This window comes from Cyprinus carpio, chromosome B5, assembly GCF_018340385.1.
Source record: "Cyprinus carpio isolate SPL01 chromosome B5, ASM1834038v1, whole genome shotgun sequence".
In the NCBI taxonomy this organism is placed as follows: Eukaryota; Metazoa; Chordata; class Actinopteri; order Cypriniformes; family Cyprinidae; genus Cyprinus; species Cyprinus carpio.
Window position 1 is genome coordinate 13663161 of NC_056601.1, and position 16257 is coordinate 13679417.

General features: G+C 39.3%; 1 protein-coding gene across 2 annotated transcripts; it reads left to right on the plus strand.

Annotated features, from left to right (window-relative positions):
* The first annotated feature begins 629 nt into the window (after positions 1–629).
* LOC109080677 (zinc finger RNA-binding protein-like) lies at positions 630–16143 on the plus strand. 2 transcript variants are annotated; one of them, XM_042724505.1, is made up of 20 exons: positions 630–786; positions 985–1069; positions 4057–4330; positions 4972–5116; positions 5479–5700; positions 6010–6248; positions 6389–6589; positions 6893–7187; positions 7338–7531; positions 7625–7744; positions 7855–8000; positions 8090–8252; positions 8653–8864; positions 8947–9097; positions 9428–9569; positions 12045–12143; positions 12990–13084; positions 13925–14036; positions 14270–14367; positions 14549–16143. In XM_042724505.1, exons 1-20 carry the CDS (start codon positions 750–752, stop codon positions 14729–14731), a joined length of 3213 nt encoding a protein of 1070 aa, XP_042580439.1. In that variant the 5' UTR covers positions 630–749; the 3' UTR covers positions 14732–16143. The 2 variants fall into 2 exon arrangements, with proteins under 2 accessions (XP_042580439.1, XP_042580440.1); XM_042724506.1 differs by lacking the exons at positions 12045–12143; positions 13925–14036; positions 14270–14367; positions 14549–16143 and having other exon boundaries at positions 9428–9570; positions 12990–13085.
* Positions 16144–16257: the final 114 nt, after the last annotated feature.

The window sequence follows — 16257 nt, forward strand, 5'->3', positions numbered from 1 at the left end:
TGGTGGAGAATTATGGATGTTTTAATATATATATATATATATATAATATAAATATATGTTTTTTTAATATGAGGCTTAATTTTTTTTATGAGGCAGAATTTTTTAGTCATAAATAGACATTTTATCAACCTTGTATTCTTAAAGAATTGGTTGAGTGAATGATTAAATTCACTCACATATAGTGTACAAAAATAGTCACTACTGTAAAACTAAAATTCAAAACATCAGAGTTAATATTTGGTGTACATTTAAAAATTACAGCCACAACTGAATTAATTAATTTAAATTTACTCTGCATTTTAATTATTTCACAGTCTGTTTCATGTTATGTTCATGGTTATGTTACATCAAAATTCAGAAGGAGCTTTATTGCCAAGTAAGGAATTAGTTTTATTATCACAAGCTTTCAGTACACATAGACAACAACAACACAGAGATAATAAAAGGAAGATGTGAATAAAATACACATACATAAATCTAAATAAACCAAAAAAAAGTAAAAAAATACGTTTACATTGTCAGTCCTATATCACTTTCTAATCACAATCATACACAAAGTTATCAGTTGTGTGTTTTTAGATGAAAAGCTGCACTCATCGACCTTAAAATGGTTTGTAAGAAAAACTACACTTCCCATCTCTCGCAACGTTCAAATGCGCATGTGCGGTAAGCGCTGGCTCCTGGAACGACCTTCTCATATAAAAAGGCAGGATTACGAGTCAGAGAGTTCGTAAGAGAATAGGAAACCAATGATTCCCATATGTCCAGTAGTGTCCTTCACCTATGGTGAGTAACGTTACAATTGGGTTTTTAAAAACACATTGAGACATTAGACGCGATTTCAACAAAAAAGGACGTGATTAAAATCATGTTATGGGTGTGTGGGGTTTATTTCGTCGTAGTCTCCTGCATGATACGGCTCTTCATCATGGGTGCCATTGCGCACAGTCGCTTACCCTCCACGAATCTTTCCTTTTTTTCTAGTGCCCAGCCGGCTAGGTGAAGATGTCAAAATGGCCACCGGCAACTACTTTGGATTTACCCATGGTGCTGCTGCGGCCCAGTACAGGTAAGGGCCGACTTGTTTAATGGGGACTGCGCTGATAGTGGTCATACAGTAATGGAGGGATTTGGCCCCTCTGTCTTTGTTGCTGGGTCCGGGTGGGGGTAGAGAGGAGGCGTTTGGCTATGCTTTAAACGTTCAAATGAACAGCTGGAGAGCAGACTATGATTATTACATGCTATTTTAAATCCTTATGTTTATAATATAACGTTATAGCCAGTAATGCGTTGTGGTTATTTGTGTATTTTATTTTGTTAGGGAGAGAGACTGACACTTGAGTTATTATTAGTGTTTTGAGCGGGCATCTTACGAAGAATTAGAAATTTTTGGATAAACTACACAAAAAAAATAAATAAAAAAAAATAAATTCCCAAACCGAGGTTATTGTACCGCTATACAGTTTGATTCAATTTCTATTTATATAAACATCCGATGTGGTAACCAAGCCAGATGCATAGTTTAAACCAGTGTAATCATAATTTAAAATAAATAGTTGTTTTGATATCTGTACATTTTAGTTGTGTATTTAACATTTTGTTTTGAAACTACTAATAAAAAGGCCTACTGTTTATGTTAATATCAGATCGAGTTGGCTCGTAAACAGACACGACGCTTATCTCTGAGGGGTTATCTGCTTTTATCCGCAATTAATATTATTAAAAAAAAAAGATATTAATACTGTTGTCGCTACTTCTTGTTTTGAGGTGTTTGGGTGAACTGTGAATCTAAAGCGAGCAGACTGCAGCTGTCATCTCCTCCAGCGCTGCACTAGAGCGCGTCTGCGCATGACCGTACATCTCTACCCTCGTCTTTACACTCAAGTGTTTTTAAGACGGAAACGCAAAAAGGCGAATGTACATGGTTGCCCAACGCTATTTAAAAACTCCTTTTTACACTTTATTATTCGTTTAAAATCACTGAATAATTAAGCAGATGCGTGCGTGTGGGTGGGGAAGTGCGATGTCTTTACGGACGCCTTCAAGGACTTCTTGAATGTCACTACTGATCCGCTTTTTCGAGGGTTTATTCGCCCTAGGTTGACGCTTTTAAGTTTAAGTTGTCTTTAAAGTAATCCTAATGTTATTGTTTACGCGTTTTTTCTTTATGTGCCATACAGTTAAAGAACGTGCCTCTATTTGTCAAAATAGCCGTGATGTGAAGTTATTTCTGAGCTGCATCATATTTCTGAGCAGTTTTCCCTCAGCTTGGTGTTTGATATTCCTGACAGGTGTCCGCATTCCATTGATAGCTTGACAGTTTTGGAAATGTCTGCATTTTATACATGAATGGTTAGTATAGTAGTAGTAGATTTAAAGAATAGACTATATTATTTATTTATTTATTTATTTATTTAGGTGTTTTGACTTCATTATAATATGACATTGGAGAGCAGACAGAAAGGGAAGTGAGGGGTAAAAATACTAATATAAAATCATTTTACCTTCATTTTTAAATCATTTTACTGGATTGGCTTGCGTCATAGTGATGATCGGTTTAGGGGTGGGGTCAGGTAACGGGGATCATTTTCATTGCGTGATTTAGAAACACCCAGCAGTTTGAAAACACCTACAAAATCAGAAACGCCCACTTTTGCTCCGCAGAGACCCCAATCTTGTAGGTTTAGTGATTGCAACGAGAGGGATAATTTGGCAGGGGATCAAAAATGGGTACAATACCGGTATTTGAACTCGGGATGCCCGTATTGTATGTCGTGCACTTGACCACTGATGTCTTGTCCAAATACTTAGACTTGCAGTCTTGGCCACTTGAGAGCACATGTGTGCCACAGGAAGTAGGCCGAAGTGCACAAGACTGTCCCAGGTCTTAAAAACGCCAAAGTGCAGTGCCCTTAATGCACACTAAATCCACACTACCTCGAATACCACTCCAGAGTGCTATTTTAGGCTTAGTGTATCCCATCATGCATCATGTTAATAACGGAAATAAATCGTGAGACGATTTGCCGAGATCTTGCGAGAGGTCACGAAAACCTTACCCATGGAAGTTAAATATTAATATAATAATTAGTTATTACATATAATTTGGTCAAAAAACAAAGTGTTGCACGTTTTATTGGTGCAAAGATGAGTAGTAGTGATATTCATTTTGTACATCATTTGCAACTGCTTTTTATCACTTAATTCGAAGCACCACAAATTAAATTTGCATGCTATAGGGACTACTGGACAGACATTAAGAAGTTGATTTTAAAATGCAAATATTTAATAAAAAATAAAGCTGTAAACACTATAAGTGTGTCACATCAGGTAATGAAAAGTTCGACACACACTTTTGGTCTTCATCCTCACTTGAACACTTGAGCCAAATCCAGGAAATATGTCTCATAAGTAATCAAGTGCAAAGACCGCAAATGTGGGTATTTGGACAAGGCAGGACTCATTTATCAATTTATCTCAGCCGGACAGAAGATGGCCTCAGTTTCTTAAAGTGCACCTTTTAGGTTTGAGATGGATGCCTTTGGTGTGGGTTTGGCTGGTTGAAGTTCAAGATAGTTGTGATCCTTTCAGACTGATGGAGGAATGATTAGAATTAGTATTTGTATAACGTTTGTCTGCCTTTTATCAAGGAAATGCTGCACTTAATCATTTAATCCGTATCTGATTTGATTTTCTTCCTCTACATGTATGTTCCCTGTCAAGTTAATGGATTTGGTGCATTAGGTCCAGCAATCAGGAAAGAGTATTATGAATGAATTCCTGAAAGAAAGTCTGTTATGGCATGAGCTAGATGTTAACGTGAATGTCTTAAAATTACATTGAAGGTCATTATTAGTAGGTTAGATTTTGTATGTTGTATCATAATCGTTACATTTTCGCCTTTGTGAGTTTATTTTGAATGGTAGTCCTGTCTGTGTGTGTGTGTGTGTGTATTTTTTATTTATTTTTTAATAAATGCAATTGCTCCAGGTCAGCACTGTGAGTAAGCATAGCTGTCAGTGTTGTCATCTAAGCCTCTCGTCCTCTCCTCTGCAGTCAGCAGCCGGCCGGTGGGGTAGCATACACTCACCCCACTACAGTGGCCAGCTATACTGTGCATCAAGCACCTGTGGCGGCACACACGGTGGCAGCAGCCTACGCCCCTACAGCCGCCACGGTTGCTGTTGCTAGGCCTGCACCAGTTGCAGCAGCTAATGCTGGCGCTTATGGAGGATACCAGCCAGCCCACGCTGCCACGGATTATGGGTACGCACAGAGACAGCCGGAGGTACCCCCACCACCGCCTCCTGTTACCTCGCAAAACTACCAGGTAAAAGAGAGGAGAAACTTGCCATTTATGTCACCTTGAGTCTTTCCCATACTACTCTTCAAAAGCTTTGGGTCAGCAAGATATTTTTTCGAATAAATTATTATTTTTATTCAGTAAGAAATAATAATAATAATAATACATTTTATTATTATGAATTAATTATTGAAATGCATTTAATTGATAAAAATGAAACTTAATGACATTTATAATGTTACAAGTTATTTCCTGAAAAAAAAAAAACTGTTCTTTTGAACTTATTTATCAAAGAATCATAGAAAAAATTAACAGCATGGCTGTTTTTAACATTTAATAATACATTTTTATTGAGATTTATTGAGAAGTATCATGGGACAATGAAGACTGAAATACTGGCTGCTGAAAAATCAATTTTGCCATCACAGGAATAAATGATTAATAAACTATCATTATCATTTTTCTCAAATTGTAACGTTTCACAATGTTGCTGTTTTTAGTGTATTTTTAAAAACATTGCTTCTTTGGTAAGCATGAATGGCTTCTGTCAAAATCTTACTGACCTCAAACTTTTGTATCTAGGTGTATCTTTGTTTCTGAAATGCATGAGAGAGTGCGATCAATGTCTGATGGCTAAGAAAAGACGAGCCTTTTGTTTACTGTTGCAGGACTCCTATTCATATGTGCGGTCCACAGCTCCAGCTGTAGCCTATGACAGTAAACAATACTACCAGCAACCTGCAGCTACACCAGCTGTGGCCGCTGCAGCAGCCCAGCCACAACCCACTGTGGCCGAATCCTACTATCAGACAGGTATGCTTTATATGTCTTGGCATTTAAATGGGAAGAAATGTTTTGCAATAAACACTAAATTTTCATGCTTCTGTTTTTCCGTAAAATTATCTTGTATTGCTTTTTATTACCAAATATTAAATGCCTTAGTGTTCTATTAAAAACTTTTGATTTAATTAGTATTTTTAATTTTAGTTAATTTATTTAAATGAAAATGGAATCAAATTGCATTTTTCATTTATCCCCATTCCATTATTTTGACGGGGGGCACAGAATGGCATCTGAGGAGCACAGAATTAAATCAGTAATCCTCTCCAGGTCACCCTTTAAATGATCTGTATTGTAAAATGTTCTGTACAACTTTGTCTTACTCATCCCATTAGCCCCTAAAACTGGATACAGCCAAGGCGCCACTCCGTACACCCAGACCCAGCAAACACGTCAGGTCACAGCTATAAAGCCAGCCACCCCTAGACCTGCCACCTCAACCTTCTCCATTTACCCAGTGTCCTCTGCTGTACAGCCGGTCGCAGCTGCAGCTGCCTCTGTGGTCCCGTCATACTCGCAGAGTCCCACCTACAGCACCAATGCAGTCACATACTCTGGTAAGAACATCTTCGTTCTATTCCAAAATGTTTGCAGATATTCTCATTTGTATTCTCAAAACGCTGATATGTTGCCATGAAATGCACACTGAGCCGTGGTCATTGAGTAGTTTATTTGATCAGAATTGAACTGAATGCAAGTGAAATGTTTTTGTTAGTAGTAATACTGAACCAAACCAATGAGCTTGGCATGGCTAGGGTCATGCTCTACCGATTGATCTACATGAAGTAGGCTTATAGATTTACAGTGCAATCCTGTCAATGTCAGTCTGTACTGTGGGCGATAATTGCTCCTCTCTGTATATTCAGGAACGTCATACTCTGGCTATGAAGCTGCAGTGTATTCAGCTGCCTCCTCCTACTATCAGCAGCAGCAACAGCAGCAGAAACAGGCGGCCGTGGCCGCAGCAGCCACTGCCGCGTGGACAGGCAGCACTTTTACAAAGAAAACTCCCTTGCAGAACAAAACACTCAAACCTAAACAGCCCCCTAAACCACCACAGATACACTACTGTGATGTCTGCAAGATCAGCTGTGCTGGACCCCAGGTATTTTATTATAATATATTTATTGCTGTTGTTTGTGTATTATGTGTAACTGAGTGCCCAGACACTAGTGTTTTCCTAATACTCGTAATAAAAGGTTTGAATGAATTATGGCACTTGTATATCTTATCACCTGCTTTCAGACCTATAAGGAGCATCTGGAGGGTCAGAAGCACAAAAAGAAGGAAGCCGCATTGAAGCTGTCACAGAGCAGCAGTAGCAGCAGCGGAGGCGGGAGCTCCGCCCGCGGCACACAGAATCAGCTACGCTGTGAACTCTGTGACGTCTCCTGTACTGGAGCTGATGCCTACGCCGCGCACATCAGAGGAGCCAAACACCAGAAGGTACATGACTCCCTCTCTGATCTCGACACATAATAGTCAGTTTCAGCATGTTTTTTGGCAGCACTATTTTTGAATGAGTATGATCCTGGCTCTCCGTTGTAGAGAGGCCTAGCCTCTTAGGGACTCTATCTGTTACAGTATGCAGTGGAAAGTTGTTTGAAGGGGAATGGATGCCGCATTAGAACAAGCATACTCGATTATGTAATGGCAAGTTGTGATAAGTCAAAATGTGATGTTCATGGGTGCATGTGGGGGGGATATTGATATATGTGCCTAGTATCTAATTGAATTCTGTTTCTATAGGTTGTGAAATTGCATACCAAACTAGGAAAGCCGATACCATCCACAGAGCCCAGTGTTGTTTCCCAATCCACCACCTCCAGTACAGCTGCTCCTAATAAAACTGCCAGCTCCAACATCAGCAGCTCCACAAGCACATCATCCAATCTCTCTGTTTCTGCCTCTTACTTAAAATCTGGCAGCATGGTCAACAACATGGCAACTTCAGCTGCACAGGGCAAGAGCCCAGTGCCCAACAGTGTCTCAGTCAACAGCACCTCTGTCAAGAAGGTCAACACGCCCAAGATCAACTTTGTTGGTATGTCTTGCTGAATCAGTGTTTGTTCTTACAGAATGTTTACAGAACAGATCATATTTATTTTAGATTTGTACTTTTTTTTTTTTATGTTTTAATTTGTTATATAAGATAACGCAATACAGTATTTGCTTTGATGCATTAACAAAACAGGTGGAAACAAGTTACAGACCACTGCTGTTAGAAATGAAGAATCCAAGATGGAGGCAGCTAAAGCAGCACAGTCCGCTGTGTCTGCACAACCACCGGACCTAAAGAATGAAATCCCTGACCCTCTGTCACCTCAATCAGCACTTGCAGCCCTGCAGAGTGATGTTCAGCCCGTCGGACATGATTATGTTGAAGAGGTATCAGGAAAAAAGTTCCAGTAGGGAAATGAAAGTCACTTTAAAGCTGTTAAGCCAAGTGCAAACAAAAAGTTTTTTTTGTTTGTTTTTCAGGTAAGGAATGATGAAGGAAAGGTTATCCGGTTCCACTGCAAACTGTGTGAATGCAGTTTCAATGACCCGAATGCCAAAGAAATGCATTTGAAAGGAAGGAGACATCGACTGCAGTATAAGGTTAGTAAGTGATTTGTTGTTGGCAGTGGTTCTTTTATTATAAATGCAGAACAGTTAAAGTTGATGTGATGTTTTGTCAGTGTAGCTGATTGTATATTCCACCATTGTAGAAAAAGGTGAACCCAGATCTCCAGGTGGAGGTGAAACCTAGCATCCGAGCCAGGAAAATCCAAGAGGAAAAGATGAGGAAGCAGATGCAAAAGGAAGAGTACTGGAGAAGACGTGAAGAGGAGGAGCGCTGGAGGATGGAGATGAGGTGTGATTATTATTATTTTTTTTCTCCTACAATATGTCAGTATCTACACATGTGCATTTTGAGGTCTTAAATATTGTAATTGTTCTCAGGCGCTATGAAGAGGACATGTATTGGCGGCGTATGGAAGAAGAGCACCACTGGGAGGAAAGGCGCAGAATGCCTGATGGAGGTTATCCACAGGGTCCACCTGGACCTCCTGGTCTTCTTGGAGTGAGGCCTGGGATGCCCATTCCTCAACCACAAGGACCAGTGGTAAGTGCTGAGAACTACTACTACAGAGGAAAACACTGATGAATTGGCCAAAACATGTGGTTTGTGTTTGAGGGTTTGTTTAAAACGTTTGGAATCTAGAAGTTCTTTGATTTATTAAAAGGTGTGTTTATTCAGCAAAGGTGCATTACGTTGATCAAAAGTCACACAGACTTGAACAGTAGGGCTGGTTGCTTTACATGCTGGTCAGACAGACCCTTACTGTCTCAAGAAGTAGATACTGTTGACTACAATAATAATCATAGCTCCATTATACATTGAAAAATTGCTGAATAATACCTGCATTATACACTAGGAGTGTTTATTGGAATATCAATTCAGATATCACTACTATATCTACCACTTGAAATGTATGGTTCATAATGCATAGTATTTGTTGCAGCCTCCCCGTCGCCCTGATTCCTCAGATGATCGTTATGTGATGACCAAACATGCAGCTATTTACCCATCTGAGGATGAGCTCCAGGCCATCCAGAAGATTGTGTCAATCACTGAACGAGCTCTTAAGCTTGTCTCTGACATCATCACAGACCAAGATGCAAGTGCAAAGGGCAAAGAAGATGACAAAGAAAAGAAAGAGCCTCCCAAAGACAGGTGGGAGAAGAGTGCTCTAATGTTTCTCAAAGCAGAGAGAAAGAACAGGGCAAAGCAATACATGACCTCTTGTGCATTGCAGAGTGCTGAAGGGAGTGATGCGGGTGGGCGTTCTCGCCAAAGGGCTGCTTCTACGTGGAGACAAAAATGTCAACCTGGTCCTCCTTTGTTCTGAGAAGCCGACCAAGAATCTGCTAACGCGCATTGTGGAACATCTTCCCAAACAGCTCACGGTACCGGTTCAATGCAGTGCAAACTGCAATTCCCACAAGTTTTCCTTTAAATTTATACTTGGTTTTTCAAATTCTCTACAGCAGTGGTGTCACATCCTGCTCCTGTAGGACCACTGTCCTGCAGAGTTTAGATCCAACTCTAATAAAATACACCTGAGCCAGCTGGTCAATATTTTCATGCTAACTGGAAACTTCCAGACGTGTGTTGGGACAGGTCGGAGCTAAACTCTCCAAGACATTGACCCTCCAGGAACAGGATTAGGTCAGGGTTTGCCAGATCTCAATTAGGTGTTCATAACTTCGTTTTCTGCTAACCCATGTGTTTGTCAGATTGTAACTCCAGAGAAATATGAGGTAAAAGGCTCCGTCCAAGAGGCTGCCATTATCCTTACCTCCTCCGCTGAGCCCAAGATGCAGGTGACTGTCACCCTCACCTCGCCCGTCATCCGAGAGGAAAACACCCGGGATGGAGGTTGGAAAAGACGTTGCTCACATTAACCGACTACCTATCAGATTAATATTTCATGCTGATTTTGACAACCTAAAGAGCCCATCTGTTGGCACTGTGGAGATGGTGCTAGATGTTAATGCTGGCAGAACAATGTTTGCACCTTTCTGAATTGGAGAAAATGCGATTGAAAATGGTACAAATTAAACCTGGTTTGTGCTTGAGCTTGGCCATACATAAGAAATGACCTACACTGTTTTCCTTTAAAAGTTACACCACTGAGGTTAAGTGCCTCTTTCTGTCTTCATTTACACTAATTATTTCATTTGAAGTCTGTAATGTGTTCACACTGTAAAAGGTTTGAAGCCGGTTCAAGTGGCTTCAAGTTGCTTTAGAGCCGATTTCAACACTACCAGGTTTTATCTAACCATCTCCGATGCCAGCAGTGGTGCTCTGGGTTTTCTCTTTGTAACACTTCTCCAGTGCTCTTGAAGCTCTCCCCAAAACAAGCATGATAAGTGTTTGCATTGTGTAAGTCTAGTTAGTCCCGGGTAAGATTCATTTTTGTTTCCTGTGTTCAAGGGGATTGTGTCCCATGTAGAACCAAATGATTTTATTCTTTCCCAAGGGGTCATAGAGTTTGATCAGGGGTATTATCCCGATTTAGTTCCTGAAGAGCAATGGTTGAGTTGGGTCTGAAACCTTAAGAGTAGTTGGAATGCCTAATATGTCCCCACAGGAAACAAATATTTTTGGTCTGGTGGTGAGAAGGTTCACCATTCTGAGGTCCCCTGTTCCAAAATGAAAGTGCTCCCCTGAGAGAAGCAGTCGAGTAGGGATTGACAAATTGTGAAATTTGGCATTCAAACAGTGTTACTTTTAATTTCTTCAGATGTTAAAATGCATTGAGCTACAACATTTCCCCAAATAATAGAGTAACCATATCAATAACCCGTTTGTCTTTTTATATCTGTATAATGGAGAGTTTTATTTGGTAAGAAGCCCCTGAAATGGTGGAATCTTAAATGCAGGCTCTGCGGCCATGCCACCATTCCTGTTTGGCTCCTTAGGGGAGTATCAGTCAGCTTTTGGGAGGAAGGCTTTGATAGAGGAATCTTTGGTTGGACCTGGGGTTTACAGCCTTCAGTATACATAGAGATATGGGGGTTCTCCAAACCCGATCATGACAGGTATGCATGCAGTGATGTCCTAATCCTCTTGCTGGGAGCTTCATATTTTCTTGCCAGCACGCATTGCTGCCTTCATGTATCTAAAGCTTTTCAAGTCCAGCCCAAAGCCTCCTTGCATTTTCAGCAAATTGTCTCCCATCTGAGGCTACGTCTACCAGCTCCGGAAGGATTTTTGACCAAGGTCCCTCTCCTGAATACCTTCAAACACTTTGCCACACCTACCATTGCCATACAACTGTAGTGGGTCACTACAAATACTCATTCAGCTATAAACATTGCACATCTCCCTTGATATCATCATGATTTACATATCTGGTGCCATTTGCAGCCCATCATTATCGTTCTAATGTTTCTGGATCAGTACAGTGACTACTTTGTGTTTCAAAGAAATCCTCAGTGTTTTTCTTAACTTTGATTATCTCAATCTTCCCTTAGGTCGACACTGTAATCCACAATTTGTTTTTGCCCTAAGCAATAGGAAAGAACTTTAGCCTCAAATGCTAAGTCAACTGGTTAAGCAAGAAATGCAGGAATTGTACACTTTCAAAATAACTGATACTAAAAAACTAGAGAAACATTTTCTATTAGCTTTAAAAATACAAATTATTAATGTCCTCAAGTTTTTTTTTTTCTTTTTTTTTTTCACTGTAAGATAACAAGATCATCCGTAATTGGCAAATTGGCACAATTTAAAAAAGTTTTCCGAAGTGATGTTTGAATACCTGTGTGATACGATGTGGATTTTTACGAAAGATGGCTGTTGTAATTTTGTGTGAATCTGCCAGTAGTAGCAATTATGGATTGTGACCATATGACTTCTAAGGTAGTCTGGAAAATCCTATACCCAGCAATTTCAAATGGTGGATTGCAGAGCAGCAATGCTTTAACTGAAATGGTCTTTATCAAGAGAAATTAGTGTCATGCTCACTATATGCAGAGTACAAAAATATCATGAGTGCATTTCCAACTCCAACGAAGAAATCCTACATCACTATGCCACATTCTCAGTTTTTTTTTTTAATTCTCTTTGACAAAGGCCTTTTATTTTTTTAACTCCGTCCCTATCCAATTTCTCTCAGCACCACACCACAGACTAAATAGAAGTGCACCAAATAGCAAGTGTAGCTGATCCTTAATGTTGTTGAAAAGATCTGAAAGATTCTGCATATGGGGTGAAATGTGAGATGCATTTTGAAAGAGCAGTGATCAGTAACTGACTGGTATGTGTGGCAATGTGTTCTTGGCAGTCTCTCTGACCTGGTCAAACACCCGTTCCTCACCACCATTTGACAATTCGATCCATTTTTAGATGTAACCTCCAGTATGGTGAAAGACCCAGCGGACGTCTTGGACAGGCAAAAATGCCTTGACGCTCTGGCTGCCCTACGCCACGCTAAGTGGTTCCAGGTTCGGAACATCATTTTACTTTCTTCTTGTAGCCTTATGAGATGTATTCCTTTTTATTGGTTCATTTAATTTGTTTAGTCTTTTGTTTTTCAATTTTAAACTTCAAAGTTGATTATTGGGGGGTAAAAGTGATACAAGGATGCAGTATATAATTTGGAGATTATGGTACTATTTTTTTGCATTCTGTTTTTGTATATATGAGCTGATCTGATTCTAAAAAAATTAAGCATCCTTGCATGTGTTATTTATTCACAAGTCTTAGATTAAATACGTGGCATGTAAAATGATTCCATAAGGCTGCAGAATACCTTTGCATAAAAGTGTCATCGATAAGAGCTTTCACGTTGAGCGTTTCTTTTCTTCTTTTTTTTGTGATTTTTCTTTATTTTGTTAATGATTTTGTTTTCTTGGGAATCGGGATTGAGAGAAAAGGAATATCTGATTAGTTTACTGTGTTGTTGCCATCTCTGCAAATACACAGGCAAAGTAAAGCAGATTTCCTTGACTGCTTCAGTTCCTATGCAACTACTCTTGCAAACTGATCTTTTGTAAAATGAAAGTATATGTTTGTGAAGTATCTGACAACTGAGGTCAGGGTTTACAAGATTACCAAGGAGCCATTCCAAGTGAATCTTGCAAACTTTGAACTCGTACTTGTACTAATGGTGAGGTAAAATACTGCTGGAAATGGCAGCTTAAGAAAGCCAATTGGCCTAGCTATTTTTAATCCAATTTTAAGCTTCCATTGTGAACAGTAGTGTTGCACCTCTCTGTGAGCTCCGCCATGTTGTATGACTGTATGTTTTTGTTCTTGTGCATTAACTAATCTTGACTTGACTGCACTGAGCTAGGGCTAATGGACTCCAGTCATGTGTGATTGTCATTCGAATACTGCGTGACCTTTGTCAGCGAGTACCCACCTGGTCTGCCTTTCCTAGCTGGGTGAGTAACAATATCTGGTTATTAAACGTTAGCAGATGTTTTTGAGTTTTCTCTGATACACATGTATAGTGTTAGGGAGCAGACACTCAAAAGTGCAGTCACATTTATGAAATGTTCTGTAAAACGGTGGGCAAAAAAGGTTGATCTTCAATATAGCGAACACGGTTAATTTAAAAACCAAGCAGCTTACTGTTGGTCAGCATGGCAAATTCGCATGAGCAACCAAACTATCAAATGTAGCTCGTTTTTTTTTTAATGGCGTAGCTTTTATAACGAAGTATATTAAAAATGCATAGTTGCTGTTAAGTCCCATTAGTTGGCATTACCACAATACATAGACCTGCTTGTTGACATGAGTAAATTATTACCAAGTGAGTTTTCATGGATTGATTTGGTGTTCCCTTAAAAGGCACACCATGCACTTTTCATGTTCTTTTTCACTTAGCAGCCATCTTGATAACATCCCTGGCTACTTGTTTTGTAGTTATACAAGAGCTTATTTTTACTTTACTCAGCTTAGCCTGTCAAGCTTGCTTTTTAAAATAACATGTCAAATAGCCAATAAAATCTGACAAAAAATGAGGCCTTTCCCACAGTTGAGTTTCAATTATTTTAAGTTTTTTTTCCCCCTCCCCTATTTAATCTTTCCTTTTATACTGTCCCTGGTGTGTCTCAATTACATTTAATTTAACATAGCTTCCTTAACGCTGTTGCTATAAAGGTTTTAAAGCAAAATCACTTTCAGTCCCATTTAAACAATTTCATCATCCTTCAGTTTTGATCTTATGAGGGAAATGCTCAAAATGCCATATGGTAAATTAAGTTACTGTGTTTAATTCAGCTATGGAGCTGCTGGTGGAGAAGGCCATCAGCAGTGCCTCTGGACCAATGAGCCCTGGAGATGCTCTTCGAAGAGTCTTTGAATGTATTTCCTCAGGCATTCTGCTGTCTGGTAAGATGCAGCACTCTGATAATGTCTTAAGACACATTTTATGGGAATTGCATTGATTCTTAGGTCTGTGTAGGCATGTAGTTATGTACATTAGCAATCTAGCTTTTATACTGGTATGAATTACTAAGGGTTTTCTTTTAATTTACTAACAACTTGCATTAAAAAAATCATCTTGGGAATCTAGATGCTCAGTTTAACACTCCCTTGCTTTTGTGCTTTTCTGTGTGATGCAGGTGCTCCAGGATTGATAGACCCCTGTGAGAAGAATCCAACAGATACTCTGGCTACCATGGAAGAGCAGCAGAGAGAGGACATTACGTCAAGCGCTCAGGTAATGGACATAGTAACTGCTTTAATAATGTGTTAATGTGACTTAATGTCTTGCAGTGAGTGCATTTAAAATGATTTCAAACTGTTTTCGATAATTGTGTAATTATGCATGTTGTTTTTATGGCCTCATGTTAATCGAGAGTATTTTTAATGTGTGTATTGATTGGCCACTTTCTCCACAGTTTGCCCTGAGGCTGCTGGCGTTCCGTCAGATTCACAAGGTTCTGGGTATGGACCCCTTGCCCCAGATGAACTTGCGCTTCAACGTGCGGAATAACCGCAAGAGGCGACGTGACAACAGCGACGGGACCGATGGATTTGAAGCTGAAGGGAAGAAAGATAAGAAGGACTACGAGGGGTTCTAAAGTGCACTACAGTACAACTAGTCCCGCTCTCCCTGCACCCATTATAAATCCTGTTCATTCCAGGAATACCAAATGTTGTTTCTGTTCACCTCTGTGCATGCTGATTACTACTCATTAAGTTCTGTTTTTAAGATCACCTAATGATGGCCACTTGGGGAAATGCCAGGTTTCATTTCCTTGACGCATAGACTGTAGTCCATCTCTGTTGTTTAGTCTGGTGTCTTGGTTTAAAGATTTGAGATGCGCACAAACCTGAGAAGTTAAGCCTAAAGTTCATGCTCCATTCAGCACATTGGATGTAATCTTTCACCATCTTCAGATCTCTTACGAGTTTCAGGTTAGGCATTTGTAGAAGTCTGAGCTGCGTACTTGTCAGTGCGGAACAGAATCTTTCTTCAAGTATATCTTATATTTCCAGTCACACATGTAAGGTAACTTTGACAATGGCTTCCTTGGCTTTGCAATAAATTGTTTAGGTGTTTTTGTAACTTCTGTTTAGAGACATTCCTCTTAAAAACCACAAGATCGAAGATAAAATGATGGATTCATTAGTCCTGTTGTGATGAATGTGACATTGACTGGACGTGGATTTATACAAGCATGTATTTTCCATTGCTAGTGCATTCTGAAGGCTGGGATGGCTTTTAACCACTTGTAAATTTACGTAAGTGAAACATCTTTAAAACCATGTTCCTTTTATATGCTTAATGCAAGTGATGTAAGGCTGCACTTGTCCTAAAGTTAGGCTGTAAGTGTGCTCTGATATTCACAGGCCTCTGTGGTTTAGCTGCATCACGTTTCTGAAGACACTGACCATCGAAATCAGACCTGGGCTGTACACCATAAGTATCTATCAGTTGTCTCCGTAAGTTTAATAAGGAATCTTGAGTTACCAGTCCATTTCAGATCAGTTGTTCACACAAAGATGTATTCCGAGCTGTGAACATTTGTATTTTAAGGTCAAAGACTTTTTCTTTTTTCCTTTAGAAATTGTAATTGACCCAGGTCTGCCTGTGTTTTGTGTTCATAATATTGTAAACCCTAAATGTATCTTTAAATGTGATCATATAACTGTATGATCTCTAATATATGATCATGTACTAAGCCTGTATCTAATCTTGCAATAGATCTTCGGAAACAAATGCCTGTATGGTTTTAAAGCACAGGGATGTTTATGTTCTTTGTTTTTAATGGATTTTGTTTTACTAGTTTATAGATGCATAGTTGCTTGCCCTAGTTTTGGTTTTCTGATTCGAGTTTGTTGAATATCTATTGAGGAAGATGGGAGGGACACAAGTGAAATATCAGTGTTGTAACTGCAGATTGGTGTAGACTTACCCTTTGATGCTTGTCATTCAATGTCAAGGTACTACTGCATTACAATGTGTATAATAAAGACCTTTCCAGAATGATGTTATTAGTTTTCTTTTTTCTTTTTATAAAAAAAAACAAACAGACAAACAAAAACTTTATATTAGGTATAACTGAAATAAATGTAGAGTCATATTTAACTTGGAGATTTAGTT

Excerpts from the sequence above, each read along its gene's own strand:
- LOC109080677 (XM_042724505.1), top strand. The coding sequence starts at position 750 with ATGATTCCCATATGTCCAGTAGTGTCCTTCACCTATG. Across the intron at positions 6,590-6,892 it reads GAGGAGCCAAACACCAGAAG|GTTGTGAAATTGCATACCAA; the intron begins GTACATGACTCC and ends CTGTTTCTATAG. Across the intron at positions 7,745-7,854 it reads GACATCGACTGCAGTATAAG|AAAAAGGTGAACCCAGATCT; the intron begins GTTAGTAAGTGA and ends CCACCATTGTAG.